At 43.5% G+C, this 27324-nt stretch overlaps 1 protein-coding gene and 1 non-coding gene across 2 annotated transcripts; both read right to left on the bottom strand.

The window, feature by feature from the left end:
- Nucleotides 1-40: 40 nt before the first annotated feature.
- Nucleotides 41-26997, bottom strand: LOC126185025 (uncharacterized). The gene is made up of 3 exons (XM_049927754.1): nt 26911-26997; nt 4075-4165; nt 41-868 (listed from the first exon to the last, which is right to left on the bottom strand). The coding sequence occupies exons 1-3, from the start codon at nt 26951-26953 to the stop codon at nt 439-441; spliced, it is 564 nt and encodes a 187-aa protein (XP_049783711.1). The 5' UTR covers nt 26954-26997; the 3' UTR covers nt 41-438.
- Trnas-aga (transfer RNA serine (anticodon AGA)) lies at nt 5205-5278 on the bottom strand. The gene has a single exon. It is a non-coding gene; the product is annotated as a tRNA-Ser (tRNA).
- Nucleotides 26998-27324: the final 327 nt, after the last annotated feature.

Genomic DNA, 27324 nt, shown 5'->3' with positions numbered 1-27324 from the left:
GTCAAAGCTGCAACAATGTGTTGAAGCATCTTGTGGTATAGCGATTAATATAATAAATCTCTGAATGTAAAAAAAAATTTGTTTGTTTATACACGCAATCACGTTCTTATGACACAGTCATAACCGGTTTCGGCCATACAATGACCATCCTCAGATTCTAAAACAATTTCGCATAAATTCAGTTAGATTACTAGTTAGACTGGTTAAATATTGCACTTTTTTAGGTTTTAATATAAATTTTCTTTTGTATTGTTTTAGAATCTGAAGATGGTAATTGTATGGCTGAAACCGGTTATGACTGTGACTGCGTCTATAAATAAGAATGTGACTGCATCTATAAATAAACAAAAAAATTTTACAAAATAATCAATCACTCATTCCATAGACAAAATGTCAATTAGTCCAAAATCTCTGAAAGTTTTTGACTGTTCTCCGAACTCATGGAAGAATGGAGTACGGGTGGTGGTCCTCTCTTTCAAGCATCTCTTGGAAGCTCAATGGGGCCTGCTGTGGTTCAGGAACGCGTTGAGCATGGTTGTGTTGTTCATAGCACCTCAAGAATTTTACTGCTTTTCTGAACAAGATCAGTGAATACACACACGCACCGATTGCGAGAATGCAACCACACGTTTCGTAGAGGTATTCATATATAGTACGCGTTAAACGATAGTCTACAGGAGTGCGTATGACCGTAATGGTTGACAAGGACGCGTCTTCGTCGCTTCCTCCGACGGCATCCTGAGCTCTGTCCGGTGACTGCAATGTCGTGGCCTCCAGTTGGTCATCCAAGTCCGTAGACGGCACCAACACTTCTGGCAGTGTAGACGATGCGTTGCGCCTGTCATCTGGGCCTTGTAGGAGGTCCTGCCTAAGGCGAAAAACAAATGAAGAATTAGTCAAAATAGCCCTTAGAATTATTTCTAGATTTGATCATAGGTAACGTCAATTTCCAGATTGTATACAATAAACGTAATGGTAACCAAGTGTTTCGGACAAGAACTGGACTTCTTTTCTCTTTATGCTAGTTTTGATGGAATTATTTGTTTCCCGCCTCCGTAGCAAAATGGTTCAAATGGCTCTGAGCACTATGGGACTTAACATCTGAGGTTATCAGTCCCCTAGAACTTAGAACTACTTAAACCTAACTAACCTAAGGACATCACACACATCCATGCCCGAGGCAGGATTCGAACCTGCGACCGTAGCGGTTCCAGACTGAAGCGCCTAGAACCGCTCGGCCACATGGGCCGCTCCTCCGTAGCATATGTCACTAATGCACCCCTGTGCGGTGGCGCTAAAGTCGAGGGTAAGCCTGTTGGAATCCTGGTGGTGGATGAAATTTTCTCTACCAGTATTTGGTTGGCAAGGAGAGGAGAGGCCGTGGCGTAAATATGCTGATCACCAGTCTTTGCGCCAATGTCCTGGATTCAATTTCAAACGTCTCCGCATTGTCTCATGAAGTGATGGCACGTGACACTGTTGATGTTGTTCCGTCTGACGGATGAAGAGGTTAAGCTCGGCAGCCCCCTTGGTGTTACTGGAGAGGAATAGGGTAGGGACCGACTTTGGGTTTCGCCCTCCCCATTTTTCTCATTAAGATCAAACGACACAAGCATAATATCGCCCTCTGCCTTCTCTCATTATCATCATACGACCCAAACATAACACCACACTATACGCGTATCCATTACAGTTACCTAAACTCTACAACTACACACGCAGCAGCACACCTCTCAAAAATCCGCAAGGAAAGGAGTCAACGAGCGCGGAGGAAGAAAACCCTTTCCTACGGGCGGCTCTACCCACCAAATAATATATCCAACTAACAACGACGTACAACATTTATCTTACGTTAATTTGTTTTTCAGAAAGGTAAGTTTTCTCCAGATATTACTGCAATACAGGAAAGGATACGACTACTGCATCAGTTAAGGAAACATTTTAGTTATAATTTCATCTAACACGACTGTCTGAATGTTCTGAAATAGATGAAGAAACATTTAAAAGACGAGTTATGCCCAGCCAGTGAAATGGAAACATAGATCAGCGAAGTAGTAGTGTGCAGGCGTGCCAGCAGATAATGTCGATGTACGTGGCAAACCTAACGAAGAAGTGTTGTTTTGTGATAGAGCTCGAAGTTACACTGATGGAGTTGGTGCAGTTTTGAAGACGGATTCAGCGTTCAAATGTTGATCCATCATATACAGAATGTCTCAGATTCCTATTTAAGAGTTAAAGAAGAGACTTAGTAGATGAAGCTTAGATAAGGATCCCCATTTGCGGACGCTACGGTCGCAGGTTCGAATCCTGCCTCGGGCATGGATGTGTGTGTCGTCCTTAGGTTAGTTAGGTTTAAGTAGTTCTAAGTTCTAGGGGACTTATGACCTCAGCAGTTGAGTACCATAGTGCTCAGAGCCATTTGAACCATTTTGAACCGATTTGCGGAAATATACCGACTGGATATAAAATAAGTTTGAAGATCGGGTAACTTTCAAGTCTCCCTCTTCGCGGTATGCCCACAAACTGAGTAGTCTCTGTTGTAATTATGGAATCATATACCGTTTTGGTCCGACTACAACTACTGCGAGGAACTGGTATGTTCGCAACTGGGAGAGTTGCCTGTATTGCTTCTCGGACGTGCCGTTCTCTTGACTCTAAAGAGGACGTCCGTCACGTAGAAGAGAACCCAACGACAAGTACTCGAAACATCGCCCATGCTATGGGCTCCAGTAGACTACACAGACCAGAGTTTATTGTCTCCGTTGTAGGCGTGACGTGAAGAGGGAGAACTGAGAGTGAACCGATGTTCAAACTTATTTTACATCCAAACGTTACATTTTCGGACATGGTTTCCCTGTAAAAGCTTTGTCTACTAAGTCCCCTCTACAACCGATCCAAACCTGTAATAGGAGTTGTGGAACACGCAGTATATTTATATTCTCCGTGGTTTACCTGTGTAACTTAAACCTATCCCGATTTGGTTTCTCTTAAAATGCCGCAGACCGAGGAGAAGGTACCTGGATTCGGTTAAGAATGATTTTGAAGTAATAGGTTTAACATCAGAAGAGGGACCAATGTTAGCACTGAATAGGGGATCATGGAGGAACTGTATAAGGGGGGCTACGCTCCAGACTGAACGCTGAAAGGCATAATCAGTCTTAAATAATGATGATGATGATGACGATGATGATGCCGCAGCCTTGTACGTCACCGGCCTTGTCCAAGACAAAAAAGGGAACGAAAGAAGGGAAATTAGAGGTGATCGTTCCATCTATGCCAAGTCACTAAGCCGGAGTACAAGCTCGGAGTGGACAAGGATGAAGAAAGTTCTATTGAAAGAACCCACTCCGGCATCCACCTATGCGCCGTGCCTCCTCACTCGTCCTTGTACAAACCCTGCTTGTGCTCAGTTGGTAATGACCTCATCGTTGAAAGGACGTGGAACCCTATAGTTCCTCCTTTGCTCCTTGTCGACTTTAGAGAGTTTGACGAATAGTTGGAAGTACTCGTATTAACACACAAGAATTTGAGAACAAGAATTCACAGAGCTCGTCCCAAAAATTTCGAGAGTAAAATTCTCCAGCGAATCAAAAAGGCTAGAGCGATGAGGCTTTAGCGGAAATGATGGCGAGCAGCGAAACGCAATAAAATTTCGTATTAAACTCAAAAAAATCGTTGTAAAAGAGGGTGAGTTTGAATCGGGAAGCCTTCACGGTGTGTTATGTCCCAGAAAAGAACTTACGTGTGGCACAAGATTTTGCGGGAAGCTCGAGAACTGAGAGACGAATTGCAGATGAGGAAGGTGACCCAAACGTGGTCGCAAAAGCGGTGACGAACAGAAGGAAACCTATGGGCTGAAGAGAAGCAAGTTGTTGGAACAGAGGGAAAGTGATGCTAATTTTTGGACAGATTAGTGACAGGTGAAAATTTTAGTAGTCTCCTTATTATTGTCAGTCTATATTACTCTCATCTGACATGTTGAGAGTAGCAGAGCATACAGATAATATTTACTTCCATTCTGCGTACTGCTCTACTTGGCGTAAAGAGATGTTGCATAAGTGCAGTACAGCTTACCTTTCTATACGATCAATGTTGTCTTCGACAGTTGCCTCCTCACTGATGTCCTGGTGGTTGGAAGTAATATGTAACACCATACCTTGACAATCTGAAACAGAATACAAAATTCCTTACTTGTAATTTCACCGTATAATATTTTTAAGGGTACCCTGCAGATGTGCAAAATATAATTTGCAAGTTTACAAGTTACGTTTTGCTCATCCTTTTGGGTTTAATTATGTGTTTTTGGTTTGTTATTTCCAGAAGTCAAGGCTAAACAAACATCACAAGTAATGTATTAAATAAAACTGACGAATACAAAGTGAATTTTATCTATCGTATTCACAGATATATTCAGTTCATTTTGTGTCCAAAATATGCCCTTTACAAGAAGGCAAAATGGAGGTAGCACAGAGTGGAAGGGAAACTTACGTAGTACAACAACAGTTTTGTTTCTTTGATCTACATACACCCTGAAGACAACTATAAAGTACAGGGCGTAGGGTACTTAGCGCCTCGTTTATTACTCCACAGAACACAAAAAAAATCTTCAAAATGCCTTCTAAGCTGTCTTATGGGCGTTCCGTGAGGTATAGGAAGCAGACGGTAGACTCGTTTACAGTTTTACTACAATACTTCTTCTGTAAACATAGTTCAACAGCGTTTCACGAAAAGAACGCAGTGTTTCTGCCAAAGTATTCCATACAGAAACATGAGCTTCTCTTTAATCCTCAATACTGGTTAATTCCAGTGTTACAGATCTAGTAGCATCCTTTATAAATCCTCCGGTCTCCTCTTTGATGTTAACAGAATGAGAATTCCAGGGCACTGCTGCAGAGTATGTCTCGTAAGAGTTCTATACGCACTTCACATTTCCTCACATTTCTACCAGTAAATCAGAGTCCCCCGTTTGCCAACGCTACATCAGAGTTTATCGACTCAGGTGACCATTGTATATTTAAACCTGCGTCCAGCTACCTTGGATTAAGTTTTCTTCAAATTATCTGTAAAAAAGCTATAGCCGATTTCCTACTCCATTCTAGTGCATCCTTTACCCTTAATAATCTAGACGTCAACGGCATATTACTACCTACCTCCTTCCTATGATTTTATGTATCTGTCCGACTCCATATCTTGACATATCGTTATGCCTAGACCGAGACTCGAATTCGGGACCTTTGCCTTTCTAGGGCAAGTGCTCTACCATTTGAGCTACCCAAGCACGACTCACGGCCCTCCCTCACAGCTTTACTTCTGCCAGTATGTCATCTACTACCATCCAAGCTACCCAAGCACGACGCACGGCCCTCCCTCACAGCTTTACTCTGTCAGGTCCCGAGTTGCAGTCTCGGTCCGGCATACAGTTTTAATCTGCCAGGAAGTTTCATATCAGCGCACACTCCGCTGCAGAGTGAAAACCCCATTCTGGAAACATCCCCCAGGCTGTGACTAAGCCATGTCTCCGCAATATCCTTTCTTCAAGGAGTGCTAGTTCTGCAAGGTTCGCAGGAGAGCTTCTGTGAAGTTTGGAAGGTAGGAGACGAGATACTGGCAGAAGTAAACCTGTGAGGGCGGGCCGTGAGTCGTGCTTGGGTAGCTCAGATGGTAGAGCACTTGCCCGCGAAAGGCAAAGGTCGCGAGTTCGAGTCTTGGTCCGGCACACAGTTTTAACCTGCCAGGAAGTTCCAATCTTTCGCTACCTGTATTTTATTCCTGCTATCTTCAAAGTATCGAAGAGTGTATTCCAGTCAACATTGCCAAAATATTTCTCTAAATCTGAGAATGCTATAAATGTGGGTTTGTCTTTCTTCAACCTATCTTACAAGATAAGTCGTAGGGTCAATACTGTCATGTGTGTTCCCACAATCGTTCAGAACCCAAATTTATCTTCCACGAGATCGGCATCTATCAGTTATTCCATTCTTCTATAAACAATTCGTCTCAGTAGTATGTCATGTAGAACGAAAACTATTTACAAATGTTGCATAAAACACAGTCTCAACAAAATAATAGAATATACGAAAAACTACGGCATTCTTCAGATAATTCAAAAAACGGTCACTAGATTGAAAAACTGACCAGGAAAAGGCATGAGTCCCTAGTTAAACTATCCTCAATGTACAACACCCTCAACTCCGTTTTGTTAGAGAAAAGTTTGTTTCCTTAGGAACATTACTGCATTCGTGATGATCGTGGTTTAGAAACCTGTGTCGCGCTGATGTTAATGGAACTTATCTATAGTTTTGCGCCTTTGTTCTTTGAAATTTTTGACAAATGCTATCAACTATCTCTTCTTTCCTTCTCTGGACCTCTTCGTTCTGCTAAAGATAACTGTCAAGTTAGAAGGGAGGTAGTTCCATAGCGTACCCATTGTAAAACCTATCAGGAATTTCCCATGCCTTTGTTCCTTAACTGTACTGATTACTTGTCTCTACGTCAACAACTTGAGAGATTCTGCGGCCGTAACACAGTGGCTAAGTGGATGCCTTAGCTAGAAATCCAGTGATATATTGCACTACATGTCTTGGTAAGTCGACCAAGTACGTTTGAATATCAGTACCATCTACAGGTAAGGGAGCGAGAAGTCTGATGCACAATCGAGTACGTGAGGACATTAGAATGTACAGGGATGAGTAGATGAGTTATAGACTGCTGCCTCACTTGAAGGAAGAAATATTACAGTTTCACGTTCTATCTACCAGAAAGTCATCAGAGACAGGACACGGGCTCGGATTGGGGAGGGCTATTATCTGTCCACAAATCATCAGGAATTTAGAAAGCATGGCTCGTGCGAAAATCAGCTTGCCGTTCTCTCGCACGATATCCTGCGAACCATAGATGAAGGGCAACAGGTAGATTCCATATTCCTAGATTTCCGGAGCATGTTCGACACAGAGTCTCACTGCATGTCCGAACATACTGAATAGGTTATGAACAGAATCTAATACGTTGTCCTACACGCCGAGTGTTCATCAGAGACAGGAGTATAGACAGGAGTGCCCTAGGGAAGGGGGATAGGACAGCTCTTGTTCTCTATATCCATAAACGATCTGACTGATCGAGTGGGCAGCAATCTGCGACTGTTTGCTGATACCGCTATGGCGAACGGGAAAGTGCTGCCGTTGAGTGATTGTACGACGATACAGGATGACTTAAAATTTCTATTTGGTGTGGTGAACGGCAGTTAGCTCTAAGTGTAGAAAAATGTATTTAACGAAGGAAAGTAGGAAAAACAATCCTATGATATTCGAATACAATATTAGCGTTGTGTTGCTTGACACAGCCCGTTCGATTAAACATCCATACGTAACGTTTCAGAGTGATACGAAATGGATGGAGCATGCAAGGTCGGTTGTAGAGAAGGTGAATGGTCGACTTCGGTTTGTTTGGAGAATTCTAGGAAAATATAGATCATCTATAGAGGAGAGCGAGTGTAGAACACTGGTACGAACCATTCTTGAATACTGCTCGAGTATAAGGGATACCAAGCAGGCCACATTAAAGATAGACATCGCAGCAATTCAATGGCGTGCTGCTAGATTTGTTAATGGTAGGTTCGATCAACACGTGATGATTATGGAGATACTTCGTAAACTCAGATAGGAATCACTGGAAGGAAAACTACGTTCTTTTCGCGAAACACTAGTGAGAAAATTTACGGAACGTGCTTTTGCGGCTGATTGCAGAACAATTCTGCTATCCTCAAGGTACATTTCGCGTAAGGACCACGAAGACAATACAAGAGAACGTAGAGCTCGTATACAGGCCATAGACAGCCGTTTTCCCTCGCTCCATTTGCTAGTGGGACAAGAAAGGAAATGTCCAATAAAGGTACAAGGTACTCTCCACTAAATACACCATATGGTAGCTTGCGGCGTGTGTATGTAGATCCAGATACATCAAGAAATCAGCGATGCTCTTTCTATGGGACTATCTCGGTATTCGCCTTAAAGGATTTAAAGGGAATCGCGTCAAATCTAAATCTGGATGGTCGGAGAGGATCTGAACCGCCGTACTCCCAAATACGAATCCAGTGTCTTACACTGCACAAACAACCTCTGACAGGTTCGAGAAGCGTCGACTCTGCTGCTCTGGTAAATGAAATAGTTCTGCATGGCACATGAACCATGATGTAGGACCTAAGAATAGTTGTCGTCATCACAGTGAGCTACATTCGATATCCTACGGCATTGGTCTCCTTAAACACTTACTCAGCATCAGCATCAGATGGGACATGATAGGTTTGGGCATTGAGGGCAGGTGCCTCGTATGTTTCCTTTCCAAAATCGTGCATGCACTTGCCTTATCACGGACCAGCTTGTCAATTTGTGTAGTTATTACTATGACTCTGACAAAATCACTGTTGTCTGGGTCAAATACCATGACTGATGACTTGTATATGACAAGGATAAGGCTAGGCCGGGTGGTCTAGTGCACGCGAGATTACTCGTAAATTTATAGTGCATGCGAGATCATACGTCAATTTAGCCTGCAGGACACGGACGCTCTTCTCTGGCCTCCAGAAACGTACTATTTCAAACCCACTGAGACGTACTGGGATCCCGTGAGAAAGACACTTGCTTCATGGACTATGCTCAAACATATTTCTGTGCGTTGTGTGTCAGTCTGCCTCCATTGTAGCGTGACTTTCCCTGCTGCTACAAAGATTGTCATTCAGTTGGTCATCGGCGTACATTAGTTTAGCTGGTAAATGTAAACAAATAACGATCGTTTCAATTGTCTGAAAGCAGTACAAGAAGGCGGAGCGGTGGGTGAATTGATGAAAAAGTCATCTTCCTTCACCGTTCCCTCTTGATCTCCTGTTGATATATAATGCATCCTGCAGGGCCTATAACAGAATCGCTGTTGGCAGCAACATCGTTGTGTGCTCCAGGTTGTTTGATTCTATGGAGGGAAGTCAAATGAAAACGAGACAGAAGGGGGAAAAAAAGTAAACAATCAGTTTATTATTCACTGGGAACCCCTTACACCTCTACCATATAGTACCGATCCCCCCTCATACGTTTCCATATTTTTGGAGTCCTGAAGAAAGATATTCGTGGCCGTCGATCTGTTTCGGAGGGAGAGGTGCACACATGGGTACTATACAAGGACGCGTTTCCTTCAGTTTACGCTACCGGATGAGGTGGCGCAGTAGCTAAGATACTGGACTCGCAGTCGGGAGTAGTGGGACTTCAGATCCACGTTGAACTATCCACATCAGTGGTTTGCGTAAATAACTTAATGCGAACGCTGGTATGGTTCCTTTGAAACAGACGCGCCCTATTTTGCGATTGGTTACGATTAGCATAATAAAATTTAAGCCATCATTTTGGATTAAGAGGGTCTTTTGCTAACAGTTAATTCAAAATATTATTTGACAACTCTTTAGTGGTGTCGTCAACGTTACTCCTCGAGACCTGCGGAACGCATGTGACTTGCGCTCCATGTATCAACTGTGCGGACTTATTCGGTTTCACAATAGTTAGGTGGTTACTGTACTGACTTGGTACGGCCGATAGTAGAGATCTCCAAAGACAGTATATGCATTGTGACAACAAAACACAATAATACAGAGCTGTGTCCCATACCCTGCGTTATTAATGCACTGAGGAGAATGAATCCGGGTACGTTTGTGTGACAGAGTTCCTAAGGGACCAAACTGCTGAGGTCATCGGTCCCTAGACCTACACACTGCTTAAGCTAACTTATACTAAGAACAACACACGCACCCATGCCCGAGGGAGGACTCTAACCTCCGCAGGGAGGGGCTGCCCAGTCCGTGACATGGCGCCTCAAACCGCGCGGCCAATCCGGGTGAGGCTCATCTCCCTGTCACACAGATCGGCGTAATGCTTGTGGAGCTATTCGAACAGATCCTAGTATAGTCTTATACACTAGATTGGGTACATGTGAAGGAAATGAACTTCATATCACCGATCAGGGACATGACAACGTTCAACTTTTTAGAATTACAGAACTGCCCATAATATGGGAATGAGAGTGTAGTGTGGTGTATTACGCTTATGTGCTGCAATGAGAGCCTCTAAACGTCATGAAATAGTCTCAAGTTTGGTTATTTTTCGGTGGAAATAGCATTTTTCTGCTTTGTATGCGAGTCCACAAAGTATCGATATTGGTTGCCGAAAGAACACGATGCCAACTAGTCCACTTCCAGACACGTTTGATACGTCAGGCAAACGTGAACGCCAAGGAGGCAGTGTTGCACGTCATGTTTTTCGAGACCACTAGCACACTGCTCGCTGCATTCCCCTGATGAAATGTGGCATACGGAATAACGTGACTAAGAGAGGGTGTGTAGGGCTCTGAAACTTCCAGATTGAGTACATGCTATTCTGATGGTCCTCACTAGTATGAGCTGTGTTCTCGTGATGGGAACAATGACATTCCAAACCATCACTCTTGGCGTTAGTCTGCGATGTTACTGAGCAACGCAGGCTGCCAGATTTCAATCACTGTTGCAGCGACTAAGACATACCTCGATGAGCCAAAACATTATGAGCCCTACTCACCACGAGACTGAATGCCACTTTGTGGCGTTGTGGATACGTGACTCGGCAAGGAACCATTTCATAAGAAAGGTGATAAAACAGACTTAGAAAGTTATCGTCCAGTTTCCTTACTGACATATTTTTCCAAAATACTTGAAAAAGTAATTTACTCAAGAGTAGTCATGCACTTAAGTGGAAACAATTTACTTAGCGTATCACAGATTGGATTCCAGAAGTATTACTCAGCTGAGAATGCTATTTATACATTCACTCGTCAAATAGTACAAGCCTTAAATAATAATATATTGCCAGTTGGTATTTCTTAACTTTGCAAACCGTTTTATTGTATAATCATGATATTAGAAAGACTCAAGTTTTGTGGAACTGATGGCTCTACCCATAACTGGTTTGAATCATACTTAACAAATACAATGCAAAAAGTTGTGCTCAATAATTCAGACAATGCAGATAGATGAAAATTTTTGTGACTGAGTGGAGAAAAAGAACCACGGAGGGAGGCCCATAAAGTTCAGTTTTGGGTCTACTCCTATTTCTTATATACGTGAATGTCCTTCCACGAAACATTCAACAAGGAAATTTGATACTTTAGCAGAGGATGCTAATGTTTCAATAATTCTCATTATAGAGCAAACAACAGAGAAGTTGGTAAATTATGTTTTCCAAAGAATTATTAAGCGGTCCTCTGCAAATGGACTCTCCATAATTTCTTTTTAAAGAGCGCATTACATTCAGTTCTGTATAACAAATAGAGTCATACCAACAACTGATGTAGCCCATGATCAGGAGTCTGTAAGTAGGGTAGACTGCTTCCAGTTTTTGGGTATACGTATTGATGAAAATTTTAACTGAAAGAAGCGCATTACTGAGCTTCCCAAACAATTAAGTTCAGCTACTTTTACTCTTCGTACTATTACTAATCTTGGAAACGAACGTATCAGCCTCCTGACATATTTTCCGTATTTCCACTCAGTAAGGCAGTATGGAATATTTCCCTTGGGTAACTCATCACCCTGAAAGAAAATACTGATTGCAAAAAAGAGAGCAGTAAGAATGATATGTGGTGTTTACCCATGGTCGTCATGCAGCTAGGCTCTTCAAGGAGCTAGGCATTTTAACTGCTCCTTCGCAATACATATATTCTCTAACGAAATTCGTCATAAGTAATCCGTCACAATTTGAGAAGATCAGCGACGTACATACCTACACCAATAGAGGGAAAAAGACCTTTATTACCCATTTTTAAAGCTGCCAGTGGCTCAGAAATAAGTTCAATATGAAGCAACAAATATTTTTTATCTTTGCTCAATAATATCAAAAGTTTGACAGGTACCGAAGCAAGTTTTAAAACTAATTTGAAACAGTTTCTAATGGACAGTTCCTTTTATTCGATTGATGAATATTGGTAGAAATTAAAAAAAATTAATAAATAAATTTTAATTGTCGTTGCATGAGTGGGAATAAAAATGCTAGTGTGTTCATTAGTGTTAACACTAATCATATATACACATCCTATAAACTGACTCGTTCCATATCCTTTTGATGAAAGAGTCGTTCATATGATCTATGTAACATCAAACTAAATAATTAGCTAAGCAGATTAGAGACAATTCTAACTGTGGTACTTGTCGCAAATGGAGCGTCCACTGACATAAGCGACTTAGACGAAGGGAAAATCCTTATGACCTGGTGTCCGGGAACGAGCATATCTGAAATGGCGAATGAGGCGGTCTGTTCGCGTGCTATCGTCTTGAGCATTTACGAAAAATTACTGAAGGTCGGTAAAATCACTTGTAGGTGACAAAGTGTTGGACCTCTACCCCTCATCACAGAAGGCGGAGGTCGGAATCTTGCCTGCTCTGTAAAGCAGGATATGCGACGATCTGTGGCAGATCTGTCGACATGGTACAGTGGTAGTACAGGTACAAGTTTATCGGAGCACATCATTCAGCGCACTTTGTTGAACACAGGGCTCTGCAGCAGACGGTTCCTACGTGTTCCCATGTTGAGTCCACGACATCATGAATTTCGATTATAGTGGGCACAGGGTCAACGAGATTCTGCATGTACATGGCTACTTTCCAAATCACGCTTTAGTGCCTGGCAGATGGTTCATCGAACCACCTTCGCAATAATCTCTATTATTCCACTGTCGAACGGCACGCGGCAAAAACGAACACCTACAGCTTCCCGTGTGATCTCTGATGTCTCTTATTTTACTATGATGACCGCTTCTCGCTATGTAGGTCAGCGTCAAAAAAATATTTTCGCGTTCGAAGATAAAGTTTGTGGTTGAAATTTATTGGACTGTAGCCGCGCGGGATTAGCCGAACGGTCTGGGGCGCTGCAGTCATGGACTGTGCGGTTGGTCCCGGCGGAATTTCCAGTCCTCCCTCGGGCATGTGTGTGTGTGTGTTTGTCCTTAGGATAATTTAGGTTAAGTAGTGTGTAAGCTTAGGGACTGATGACCTTAGCAGTTAAGTCCCATAAGATTTCACACATTTATTGGACTGTACATCAACGGAAACGTATCACCTGGTCGGATGAATCACGTTTCTTGTTACTCCAGGTCGATGGTCGTGATAGGCTAAGTCACCTGGCCTTCTATGTGACCTATGATAGTAATCGAAAACATCGTAACAACTGTGGACTACATGAATCTTATTGTTGACCATCTGGATCCCTTCATGCTTGATGCCGTCCGCAGCGGCGTAGGCAACTTCCAGCAATATAATTGTCCGTGTTTTAAGGTCAAAATCGTGCCATAGTTTTTTGAGGGCGTGATAGTGGGATCACGTTGATGTCATGGTCACCAAACTGGACTGGTCTGAACCCGATGGAATCCATCTGGGGCGCCATGGGACACCAGTTCCGCGCCCAAAAACAATCGACGCGTAATTTGTGGGAATTACGTGATCTGGGCGTAGACACGTGGGGCCACAAACCTCGGGAAACCTACCAAGAACTTGTTGAATCCAGGCCACGCAGAATCGCTACTGCACTGCGCTCCAAAGAAGGAACAACACGCTGTTAAACATCTGGTCATAATTCACTCATGTACTAAACTGAAGGACAAATCTAAATTTAGTATGATGCATAGCTGTCAAGTAACATGGGCCGAGAGAACCTGGGCCATACACAGAAAGAGCTGCTACTGTATTGTACAGAAAGTTACTGGAAGAAACGCACAGCATCTTCACCAGAGCGGTCGCAACTGCTAGATATCCGTTCGTGCATGTGTACTGCTGCAATAGTTCTCCCCAACGCACCCTACTTGTGCTCGATGGGATTTAAGTCACGGGAACGGGTATCATCTCTGTTCCGGAGTTCCTCCATTTGCACTGTTCGGGAAAAGACGCGCACAAGCAAGGAGTGCAGTGTCACAATAAAGTTGACCGGTGAATGCACCATGTTCAGACAAGTGGGTGTCATTACGGTCATGCAACATTATGCCCTTCCACACCATAATACGTGGACCAACAAAAAAAATCATCTCCGACAATGTTTCTTGGTGCATTACGTTCCTACCTATCTCCATATGAGGGTACGTCGGGAAATACTACTCAACGGAATCTGCTCTCATCTGAGTAGAGCATACGATCTCTCTCCCCGTTGGGTCAGTCACTATGCTCTTGGCACTATCACAAACGGTGTCGCCTATATGCGGGTTTCAAAAGAAAACAATGTACTTGACATCGAGAAAAAGACCACCCCCATGCAGTTGCTGTGCCACTTTTGAGGATGAAATTCCGTGCCTCGCAGCCCTGTTAAATGTGGTCGCAACTCCACCCGTTTTTTGACGTGGGTCGCTTTTTGCCTGTTGTACAAAGTAGGGGTCATCTGTTGCTGTAATTGAGAGTGGTCGTCACCTTCTCACTTTCGGGCAGCAGTTCTCCCCAAGCACGTGAAATATGCAACACTCGTCGCACTTCGTCCTTCTTCTAGTTTCCCGACGATTCTTACCGTTTTTGAAATCATTCAGATGTTGTCTCTGGACCATTATGTAACGAAAAGAACCTTCAGAGTACACCGTAATTGCTCGATGATTGACACACATTGTCTTTTCTCATTCCTTCAGCCGCCCTGTGTTGCGTGACCAACACCATCTGGGGCTATAGTCACGTTGACATCACGCCGTATGACGCCCAGATTTCTGTGTACGATTGGGAGTTACTAATATGTTATATTACTTTATCTATTTCATCGTAAGGTTTTGTAGGGCAGTGTATTTCCGCTTACAAGAGTGCATTTTCAATAAAAAGCTGAAATTAGGGATAAAAAGAGTTCACGGTAAAAGAATGATGATGATACAGAAGCGAAAGTCAGTTTTACTGTGACTCCCACTGCAGTCCGGCCTGAAACGGGACTCGCTCTATAACAGTACATCTTGCAACTCAGCAAGGCTGTGAGGGCGTTCAAGTGGCCATTGCAGTCGAGGGTATACGTAGTTTGCGGATGACGAAAGTCAACCCAAACGCGTGAGTGCCACAACATGAGCCCGCAGCAAACGGCATCGAACCGTCGATGCAGAAAGGGGCACACCCGCTGCTATGCTCCAACACCAAGCCAGCAGTACAGCCAACACTGTGCTCTCCTTTACAGCCGGAATATCACTGTATGGCAAACTTGAAATCTGATGTTGCACCCTTTGACGTCAAGTGGCACTTGAGTTCACCAGTCAGATTCGTCTAACGGTTTTTCGTTGACAGCTTGGCTTAACGTTGTTATTTTGTTTGCCCAAGAGAAAGCGTTTCTGGCATAAATGCACATCCTCTCTCCATCTCCTTAATCACTCGAACGACATATTGGAAATGTAGGTCTTTAAGTGATAAACTACATTCGTCGTTTAGAAAAGATTCAGTCGGTTTACAGTTTAATAACAACAGTTTACTACTCAGAGGATAGAGTGACATATCTAGTGTTTTTACAAGTTACTTCGATTCATTAGTGTTGCATATCTTTAATGATATCGTATCCAACGGGAGGATTTCCACACACTTTCAGAACCATTAGGAATAAAGGGAAAATTGTAAAATGAAAAACATCCATTAGATAGTCTTCCAGATGTGAAAAAAAGACAAATGTACCGTACATCCCACATATGTGACATACTATGTCACCTATAAATAAGTGGTGCAGACGTGGGGAATATAATTGGTGAGAGTGTTCATACAAGTATACGAAACTTGATGATTAGCCAACATAGCGTGGAGGTATATCCGTAAAGGCTACAGGTCAGCTCAAGTTACTGCGAGGGGCTGCAGGATGTGTGAGGACATCAGCGACATCACAACGTATTTCGTTATCATCGCCGAGAGTGCACCCGTCAAAAAGTCACAATCGCCTGACGTCCGTCTATCGTCTATTAATACGTGTTGGTCATAACAGTCCTCTGAACAAAGCTAAAAAGAATGAAGAAGAGACAGAATTCTTTCTGTGATATGAAGATCATTACGGTTAGGGGACACATACAATGTAGATAAAATGGCTTTGAGTATCGACGAATTTAATGACGTAATGTAGTAATAGACACTGTGTAAAGACGTCCCACTTACTAATCTGCATATAAAGGCGACATTTCATCGCTGAAAGTTGGACATTTGGCAGAGAGAGAGAAGACGGCTAAGGTGGCGCAGTGATCAAGATTCTGTAGTCGTACTGAAAAGGAATGGTGAAGGGTCCGACCGGATGTGTATGTTATTATAGCCGATGATAAAATAGGATCTGTAAGGATGGTTAAAGGATGTCTAGACGTATTTCTCTCAAAGGAACCGTGCTGGCATCCGAAAATGGTTCAAATGGAATTGGGACTTAACATCTGAGGTCATCAGTCCGGCCGGCCGCTGGTGGCGGAGCAGTTCTAGGCGCTTCAGTCTGGAACCGCGCGACCGCTGCGGTCGCAGGTTCCAATCCTGCCTCGGGCATGGATGTGTGTGATGTCCTTAGGTTAGTTAGGTTTAATTCGTTCTAAGTTCTAGGGGACTGATGACCTGAGAAGTTAAGTCCCATAGTGCTCAGAGCCATTTGAACCATTTTTTTGTCATCAGTCCCCTAGAGCTTAGAACTACTTAAACCTAACTAACCTAAGGACATTACACAAATCCATGTCCGAGGCAGTATTCGAACCTGCGACCGTAGCGGTCGCGCGGTTCCAGGCTGAAGCATCTAGAACCGCTCGGCCACAACGGCCGGCTGCTGGCATCCGACTCATGTGTTTTGTGGTCGATGTGGAAACCATAAGTGGGGAACTACCGTTACACACTTGACTATTGAGCGTGTTCCGTTCCCACAGCTAAGTAATTCATGTTCTCTAGATATGAACCAATGGGAACCTAATGCGGCTGTACCTAAAAATAACAATTTCCTGCCTCATTTCAGATGCTGCGCAACCGCGTACCACTCTGCATGTAGTCAATTGATAGATAATCTGCCTAGTTTCGCCTGAAGGAAAGAGGAAAAACAACTACAGCAGATGTGACTTATCACAGTGATTATTATTATTAGTAGTATTATGATTATCAGTTTCCGTCGATATTGCCCTGAGTAGCCTAGTCCAGTTGAAAAGGATGTGATAACGTGCGGTCGAAGCGTGTTCGAAGCAGTGAGTGATACATGTTGCGTGCTGAGCGGAGATAAACTGGTAATTCATCGTCTGTTTCCCTAAGTTAGAAGAGTAAGACGTAGCTTTATGTCCCATAGTCGAAGAGGTCGTAAGAGACATAGCACTAGGCAGCATGTGATGGGGACTAGAAATAAACCGGTTATTTCCGTTTGGAAGAACTGTCGCGGCATTCACCTTAGGGGGTATGGAGAAACCACGGCAAATAAAATTTTGGTAACTCACCAGCGATTTGCGTCTTGCTCCTCTGAACAAAAGACCAGTAGCTTAACCACTGACACACTTCATTCGGCGTGCCGGTGGTCTCTTCGTGCATAAGCGAAGCGAAGCTGCTGCCAGGGGAGATGTTTGCATAAAGATGAGGATCTTGGTGAGAGCCATCAGCACTGCTGCTAACCTTATCACTAAGCCATATACCCGTTTGGCACGATAGTCATACTTGTGGGTGACATGTATGTGAATGAGAAGTACGCACTAGGACACATGATTCACTTTCAGATTACGGTAATGATCGAACCAGAATACACAGGAACACGAAAAAACTTGTTTCGAAGTATTATCCAGTTTACAAGTTCGTCGTACAGCATATGAAACTAAACTTTTGACTGTTGCATTACAGCAGAAAGGAAACTTTACTTTTCCTTTCCTTATACTGTGGTCTGTTAAGCTACACTCCTGGAAATGGAAAAAAGAACACATTGACACCGGTGTGTCAGACCCACCATACTTGCTCCGGACACTGCGAGAGGGCTGTACAAGCAATGATCACACGCACGGAACAGCGGACACACCAGGAACCGCGGTGTTGGCCGTCGAATGGCGCTAGCTGCGCAGCATTTGTGCACCGCCGCCGTCAGTGTCAGCCAGTTTGCCGTGGCATACGGAGCTCCATCGCAGTCTTTAACACTGGTAGCATGCCGCGACAGCGTGGACGTGAACCGTATGTGCAGTTGACGGACTTCGAGCGAGGGCGTATAGTGGGCATGCGGGAGGCCGGGTGGACGTACCGCCGAATTGCTCAACATGTGGGGCGTGAGGTCTCCACAGTACATCGATGTTGTCGCCAGTGGTCGGCGGAAGGTGCACGTGCCCGTCGACCTGGGACCGGACCGCAGCGACGCACAGATGCACGCCAAGACCGTAGGATCCTACGCAGTGCCGTAGGGGACCGCACCGCCACTTCCCAGCAAATTAGGGACACTGTTGCTCCTGGGGTATCGGCGAGGACCATTCGCAACCGTCTCCATGAAGCTGGGCTACGGTCCCGCACACCGTTAGGCCGTCTTCCGCTCACGCCCCAACATCGTGCAGCCCGCCTCCAGTGGTGTCGCGACAGGCGTGAAAGGAGGGACGAATGGAGACGTGTCGTCTTCAGCGATGAGAGTCGCTTCTGCCTTGGTGCCAATGATGGTCGTATGCGTGTTTGGCACCGTGCAGGTGAGCGCCACAATCAGGACTGCAGACGACCGAGGCACACAGGGCCAACACCCGGCATCATGGTGTGGGGAGCGATCTCCTACACTGGCCGTATACCACTAGTGATCGTCGAGGGGACACTGAATAGTGCACGGTACATCCAAACCGTCATCGAACCCATCGTTCTACCATTCCTAGACCGGCAAGGGAACTTGCTGTTCCAACAGGACAATGCACGTCCGCATGTATCCCGTGCCACCCAACGTGCTCTAGAAGGTGTAAGTCAACTACCCTGGCCAGCAAGATCTCCGGATCTGTCCCCCATTGAGCATGTTTGGGACTGGATGAAGCGTCGTCTCACGCGGTCTGCACGTCCAGCACGAACGCTGGTCCAACATAGGCGCGAGGTGGAAATGGCATGGCAAGCCGTTCCACAGGACTACATCCAGCATTGCTACGATCGTCTCCATGGGAGAATAGCAGCCTGCATTGCTGCGAAAGGTGGATATACACTGTACTAGTGCCGACATTGTGCATGCTCTGTTGCCTGTGTCTATGTGCCTGTGGTTCTATCAGTGTGATCATGTGATGTATCTGACCCCAGGAATGTGTCAATAAAGTTTCCCCTTCCTGGGACAATGAATTCACGGTGTTCTTATTTCAATTTCCAGGAGTGTAGAATTAACAGCCACATATATTCATACACACTCCAGTCGTATTATAGAACAGAATCTTCATATCAAGAATGAATTTTCAGCTGCATCGGCAGAGCACTATCCAGCGAAAGGCAAAGGTCCCATGTTAGAGACCCGGTCCGGCAAACTGTTTTAATCTACCAGAAAGTTCCTGACTCTTCATTAAAACAAAAAAAACCTCATAATAGAAAATTGACGAATATCGCCCCGTGTTTTGACGCAGGTTACTCTCATATATCAGGACTCAATTTGTACATACGACGTCATCGTACATACAGCGGTGTATAGAAATAGTTGCTCATGATTTTCCTGAGCGCATGTATGTGGATTTAGAGGACATCAAACTCACATATGTCAAAACATTACGACGTGGTATGCGCTGCAATGCAGCTATACTGTCCGTATTGTATTTATCAACACGAAATAAAGCAACAGTCACCCAGTTTTGTCCGCCATTACTTCCACAGCACCAAAAGCAAAATCAAGCTTACAAGCTCGGAACATAGCAGGTCTTGAATAATTTTCCTCACAATCAGAAGTTCTCTACCTGCCCACAAGTCGAGAAGTGAGCGACAAAACCTGAGAAATTTCCACGCAGTTCCTACCATCTAATATTCTTCGTAGTATCGCAGAAAATGACACCTAGCAGCGCCTTTATGCTTGTCGTCAGTGGAATACTTATTGTGAACATGTTGCTTTTACTTTCTTGGGACAGATACTCGAATTCCGCTCCAATCGGCATTGTTTCCATCCTTCCAAAAATTGTGCACCGTATACGCAATCCGAAATTTTTCTGGCATTTTTCGTCATATTCTCCGAGCCGCTGTGTTTACCTTTTTCAGCTTGTCACACCTGCCCACGTAGGCATTTCCTTTTCAATTCCCTAATTGTAGTGTGAGCTGCCTACTTTGAACTGAAATCTAATGGTAGGAGATCAATTAACGAGTAGTTCCCTCTACGAAAAAGAACTAGTTGTCTGTATACAGGCTGTTGTGTAACTCGAGATATCTAAACATCTCGAAAACGACACATCGTTCGAAAAAAAATTTCTTTGTGAAAGTTAATATTAATGAAGGAGACATCTGTCTGTGATGCAACTGGTCACATCCTTACCAGTCCTCCAGCGTGGGCGGGGTCAGTTTTGTATTTTCAAATGGCAACCCACCATATTTATTGCATATTCGGATTGTACGCCGAAATATACGTACGATTTACTCGAACCATTGTTTCCCTTTCGTGGCAGATGGCGCTGTAATCAACAAATAGGTAAGAACTGATGCATTTGATTCTATATTTCATTTATGATACAAATGTAAGCCGGCCGGAGTGGCGGTGCGGTTCTAGGCGCTGCAGTCTGGAGCCGAGCGACCGCTACGGTCGCAGGTTCGAATCCTGCCTCGGGCATGGATGTGTGTGATGTCCTTAGGTTAGTTAGGTTTAATTAGTTCTAAGTTCTAGGCAACTGATGACCTCAGAAGTTAAGTCGCATAGTGCTCAGAGCCATTTGAACCATCTTTATAAATGTAATCATTTGTGTTCTGACGGTTGATGTTTATGTTCTAACTTTACTTTAATATTGCAAATTTTACTTTACAGTACCATATGGTTAGCTGTTTCAATGTCTGGTTAGAAGCTACGTTTAGTGTGATCCAGAAACAACTATGTGGATGTAATAGTTTTCTGTTCCCATTGGGATGCTCCATATCCGTGAGTCTCAGTGCCTCTCATCATTGGGGTGCTTGATTTCGGTGAATCCCCTAGCCTCTCAAGATAGGGGTGCTTGATTTCGGATGGTATCCATGGTCGGTGCATCTGTCACAACCACTTCATGGACATTTTACCTTATTACAGTAGCTGTGGTTTCTGTTCTGCAGGTAGCGCGAGAGTCACGTCGAATGTCACCCTGAAGGCGCGGTTCGAGGGCGGCCATATAAATCAAGCATTCCGATGGTTTGGGGATTCATCACAATCAACTCGTACGGAACAGAAAAGTACGTTAGCAAACAAGTAGCTTATTTGCAAGAAGTGTCAGTGTCTGCCCTAATTTTTTGTTCTGTACAATCACATTTTCAACACTCAATATCATCCGTTAGAACATCTTAAATGAAACATAGAATCAAATGTCTCGGTTCTTAATTGCAAAAACAGCCACAACTGATATTTGTGGATTACAGCGCCATCTGACACGAATGGGAAACAATGGTTTAAGTGAAGCGTATGTATTTTTTGGGGTAGAATACGAATATGCAGTAAAAATGGGGGGTTTCCATATGAAAACATAAAGCTGACCTTGCCCATACAGGATGTGTGGTTAGGAGGTGGCTAAATTCAAATAGTTCAAATGGCTCTAAGCACTATGGGACTTAACATCTGAGGTCATCAGTCCCCTAGACTTGGAACTACTTAAACCTAACTAACGTAAGGACATCACACACACATCGATGCCCGAGGCAGGATTCGAACCTGCGACCGTAGCAGCATCGCGGCTCCGGACTTATGCCCCTAGAACCGCTCGGCCACAGCAGCCGGCTCAAGGAGGTGGCCAGCTGTAGCATAGACCGATATCTCCTTTGCTAATATCAACATTTTACCTGGAATATTTTTTTCGTACGATGAGTAGTTTTCGAGATATTTAGTAGTCTGAAGTTAAGACAAACATCCTGCAGAGTAACTTCGATATACCCAGTTCACAAGAGTACCCTCAAGCCACACTTACCTAAACATCCATTTACACAGTCTATCGAACATTGTTAAGTGTGTGGCAGAGAGGCACTTTATTTTAGAATATATCAACTTGGAGGCTTACGGTTCCTCTGACACTGTTGTTGGTTATCCGTCCGTCGGATGGGGATGTTAAGCTTGGCGGCCACTTGGTGCTGTTCGCGAGGAGTAGGCTACGTGCCGGCACGGGGTGCCACCTTCTATCATCATCATCATCATCATCGTCATCATCATACAACACAAACATTGCACTACACTACAAACTCACCCACACATCCACACACACACACACACACACACACACACACACACACACACACACACACCACACACGTGTAGTATTACAAATATTGTTTGGATAATGTTGCAAAAAAAACGTATATTAAAGTTTCTTGCCATTCTATTCATGGATGCATATCTGGATGAATTAGCGTAATATCGTATCGCCACTATGTGTAGGTGCTGTATATAGACGGCCTTAGAATATTTGTAGACCCCGCTCTGGAAGACTGCTGTCAGAAAGTTTTAATTAGGCTTTTGAGATGTTATTCCCAGGGTAGCTGTCAGTGCAGTTTCTGCAATGTTTATACCCATTTCCTGTTTATGCAAGCTATGCCGAAGACGTCAGTGGATGGGGTATGGAGCGGTGTGCAGTCACTACACTGGTCTCCCAACCGTCGTCAGTTTTCATGACCTGGAGCCACTAATGCTAGGTTACGTAGCTCCTCAATTGGCCTCACGAGGACGAGTACACCCAGTTCCAGGGCTCTTACCAAGGAAAAATCCCTGGCAGTATCGGAAATCGAACCTGGGCCCTCCGTACAGCAGTCAGCCGCTCTGACCACTCAGCTACAGAGGATAGATCACAAAAGTAGTTTTTAAGCATCGTATTAAGTAGAAAAAACCGCAGTTGTCATATGTAATCCCTCCACTTCCTATACAAACACACTGTCACGTTCACGTATTACAACGGTATTCATGATCCCATCTATGGCTGCTAGATTTTATCGATCAGCTGAAACTGCCATAATGAACTAAACGTTTAAATGGTGCAGAAACTTTTTTCTGAACAATAGTATGAGCTACGAACATCTAGTACAACACTGCACTTTGGTGGCGAGAGAAGTCATTGGTGTCAGCAGTGTACTTACAGTCATCCATCCAGAATAATTTTCACCGATCCAGTTAGTGCATTGTGTTATCACGTCGCTTCCGCTGTTTCGGGGAGGCGAAGACCCCAGATCGAACCCGTCAAACATATTAGAACTGGTGTGGCGGCCAGACTTCACGTGGTGTTTAGGCGGTTTCCTACACCAACTAGATAAATACTGAGTTCCTTCTCTCTCCCCCTCCCCCACCCCGCCTCATACACATACTACGAAAACACTTAGAAAACGTTCTCACTCTTGGAAATGAGACTTACTGTAGACGCCGATAAATGGGATACACAAATTCTTTCCAGGGAGCAGTGGAGTAACAATGCAGACCACGTGGGAGAAACAGGAAAAGGAAAACAAGAAATTATATAATGAAATATAAATTGCTGCTACAGACATTTAGTAGTTTTTATTGTGATGGATCCATTTCGGCTGAATTATCATCTTCAGATCATCTGCGAAAATTATATAATATCTTTCTTTTTTTCTTTTGATGTTGGTTATCGTATCTTCAACGTGGTGTAGATTTAAGGCTCTTACGTTATAAGCTGTTTTGTGGTTTGCTGCTGTTGTTAATCGTTTTTTCTCGTAATTTTTACAATTTGACGTTTTATCGTCACATCTGTCAGATTGACAATTGTGACTGTTGGCCTAACATGGTATATGGTTACAGCTGCTATGGAGTGTTGATGTTATGATTTCGGCAGTATGTGTGATCATTGAAATCGATGTGTCTGTGGTTAGTTCTTTGTGTCTATCCGTTATCATTGGTTAGAAAGTAAATAAAATTTTATTTGAAATGTGTGTGTTCAAAATCGCTTTTTTCATTTAAAATTTTATAATGGCGTTGTAATGTATGTGTATCTCTTCAGAATCGATCAAAAAGATTATACATGCTGCCCAAAAGGATAACATCAACACACCAAAGCAAATGTCACCATATAGCATCTTTGGCCAACTGTCACTACCGTCAATCCGTCAAATCTATCGATAAAACGTCAAATTATAAAAATTACTAGAAAGAATGATTAAAAACAGCAGCAAACCACAAAACAGCTTATAACGTAAGAGACCTAACTCTACAATGCGTTGTAACAGAGTGCAGAGTGACAGCGACCACTGATTATATATTGACGGAATCACAAAATTTGTATGTATGAAGATACGATAACCAACATTGTAACAAATATATATATATATATACAGGGTGGTCCATTGATAGTGACCGGGCCAAATATATCACGAAATAAGCATCAAACGAAAAAACTACGAAGAACGAAACTCGTCTAGCTTTAAGGGGGAAACCAGATGGCGCTATGCTTGGCCCGCTAGATGGCGCTGCCATGGGTCAAACGGATATCAACTGTGTTTTTTAAAATGGGAAACCCCATTTTTATTACATATTCGTGTAGTACGTAAAGAAACATGAATGTTTTAGTTAGCCCACTTTTTTCGCTTTGCGATAGATGGCGCTGTAATAGTCACAAACGCGTAAGTACGTGGTATCACGTAACATTCCGCCAGTGCGGACGGTATTTGCTTCGTGATACATTACCCGTGTTAAAATGGACCGTTTACCAATTGCGGAAAAGGTCGATATCGTGCTGATGTATGGCTATTGTGATCAAACTGCCCAACGGGCGTGTGCTATGTATGCTGCTCGGTATCCTGGATGGCATCATCCAAGTGTCCGGACCGTTCGCCGGATAGTTACGTTATTTAAGGAAACAGGAAGCGTTCAGCCACATGTGCAACGTCATCTACGACCTGCAACAAATTATGATGCGCAAGTAGGTATTCTAACATCTGTCGCGGCTAATGCGCACATCAGTAGCAGACAAATTACGCGAGAATCGGGAATCTCAAAAATGTCGGTGTTGTGAATGCTACATCAACATCGATTGCACCCGTACCATATTTCTATGCACCGAGAATTGCATGGCGACGACTTTGAACGTTGTGTACAGTTCTGCCACTGGGCACAAGAGAAATTACTGGACGATGACAGATTTTTTGCACGCGTTCTATTTAGCGGCGAAGCGTCATTCGCCAACAGCGGTAACGTAAACCAGCATAATATGCACTATTGGGCAACGGAAAATCCACGATGGCTGCGACAAGTGGAACATCATCGACCTTGGCGGGTTAATGTACAGTGCGGCATTATGGAAGGAAGGATAATTGGCCCCCATTTTATCGATGGCAATCTAAATGGTGCAATGTATGCTGATTTACTACGTAATGTTCTACCGATGTTGCTACAAGATGTTTCACTGCATGACAGAATGGCGATGTACTTCCAACGTGATGGATGTCCGGCACATAGCTCGCGTGCGGTTGAAGTGGGATTGAATAGCATATTTCATGACAGGTGGATTGGTCGTCGAAGCACATTCACCGGATCTGACGTCCCCGGATTTATTTCTGTGGAGAAAGTTGAAGGATATTTGCTATCCTGATCCACCGACAACGCCTGACAACATGCATCAGCGCATTGTCAATGCATGTACGAACATCACGGAAGGCGAACTACTCGCTGTTCAGAGGAATGCCGTTACACGTTTTGCCAAATGCATTGAGGTTGGCGGACATCATTTTGGGCATTTACTGCATAATGTGGTATTTACAGGTAATCACGCTGTAACAGCATCCGTTCTGAGAAATGATAAGTTCACAAAGGTTCATGTATCACATTGGAACAACAGAAATAAAATGTTCAAACGTACCCACGTTCTGTATTTTAATTTAAAAAATCTACCTGTTACCAACTGTTCGTCTAAAATTGTGAGCCATATGTTTGTGACGATTACAACGCCATCTATCACAATGCGAAAAAAGTGGTCCAACTAAAACATTCATATTTCTTTACGCACTACACGAATATGTAATAAAAACTGGGGGTTCCTATTTTAAAAATAGCTGACCAACCATAGGGCTATCTGGTTTCCCCCTTCAAGATAGACAAGTTTCGTTCTTTGTAGTTTTTTCGTTTGACGCTTATTTCGTGAGATATTTGGCCCGGTCACGATCAATGGACCACACTGTATATAATGTAACTTTCGGAGACGTTCGTAAGATGGCAATCTAGCCGAAATGGATCCATCACAATAAAAACCACTAAACTTCTACAGCGGCCATCTGAATTTGATAACATTATTTCTCTAAAAGATATCTTCAACTCTGAGGGACCATTGGATCGTAAATCGCAAAACAAGAAAATGAATATATTACGTAACTTTTCCAATTACTATATCGAATACAGAGAGCGGTCGTGTATTATTTAATTTGTTTTAATTGGGTTCCCTCATCAGGTTCCAGTACGCTCAGATAGTCATTGTCATAGTGGCGCCATGGTCAACACAAAGTCAACAAAAAGTCTTTGTGTTTATAATAGTGCCAAATGGTGCTTTTAACTCCTTACGTTCTGCCACTAGGGGAACGAATGTCTGAAGATGTTAGTCTCTGACAAGCGAAACCAGTAAAAATAAATCAAATAATATGTATCATGTGACTGTGTTTTGTAAATGAATTACATCGGTTTCTTTGTCTCCTGCAGGTGTTTGATGAATCTCCCAATTACATTAAGAGAAATGAACGATATACAAGAATCTTCGTACAGTATTCCAACAGGCGCAGTTATTTCACAGATGAACAAAATAATTAATGTACAAGAAAACAAATATTTGCTTTTTAGTATTTTCTATCACGACACTCACCAACAATAAGCAACAGAACCAGAAGGACGAACAAGAACTTCATGATGGCGTGCAGGACGGAGCGCAGTAGCGAACGTCTTGCCTGCTTGCCAGCCTCCAGCGGACTGACTCAGTGGCTGTAATCAACAGTTGCAGTTTCTTCCGCACTGTGGCGCTAGGGGTGGACGCCCGCGCAACCATCAGTGCTACTTGTCTAGCCTTTCCTCTCCTTCCCACTTACGACGAACGTTTGAAACTTACGTATCTACCTCAGGGCGGACGGTCACGTATGGAAGCTTGTAGGATTGAATATGTATGTCACAAAGAATTAAATACTTCGAGTTCAAACTTGAAGGTACGCAGTTTAGTATTCATTCTCGGTACACAGGGTATGAATTCTATGCTTAATAAATATTTACAATTTCGAGAATATGT

The sequence above is a fragment of the Schistocerca cancellata genome, chromosome 4, assembly GCF_023864275.1.
Source record: "Schistocerca cancellata isolate TAMUIC-IGC-003103 chromosome 4, iqSchCanc2.1, whole genome shotgun sequence".
NCBI lineage: Eukaryota > Metazoa > Arthropoda > Insecta > Orthoptera > Acrididae > Schistocerca > Schistocerca cancellata.
This window is presented reverse-complemented; position numbering and strand designations above follow the sequence as displayed.

Bases quoted from the DNA above. Each gene is read 5' to 3' on its own strand.
- LOC126185025 (XM_049927754.1), bottom strand. From the start codon at position 26,953: ATGAAGTTCTTGTTCGTCCTTCTGGTTCTGTTGCTTATTGTTG. The intron at 4,166-26,910 runs GTGAGTGTCGTG...ATTCTGTTTCAG, and splicing joins GGTTCTGTTGCTTATTGTTG to ATTGTCAAGGTATGGTGTTA. The intron at 869-4,074 runs GTAAGCTGTACT...TTTTCGCCTTAG, and splicing joins AACATTGATCGTATAGAAAG to GCAGGACCTCCTACAAGGCC.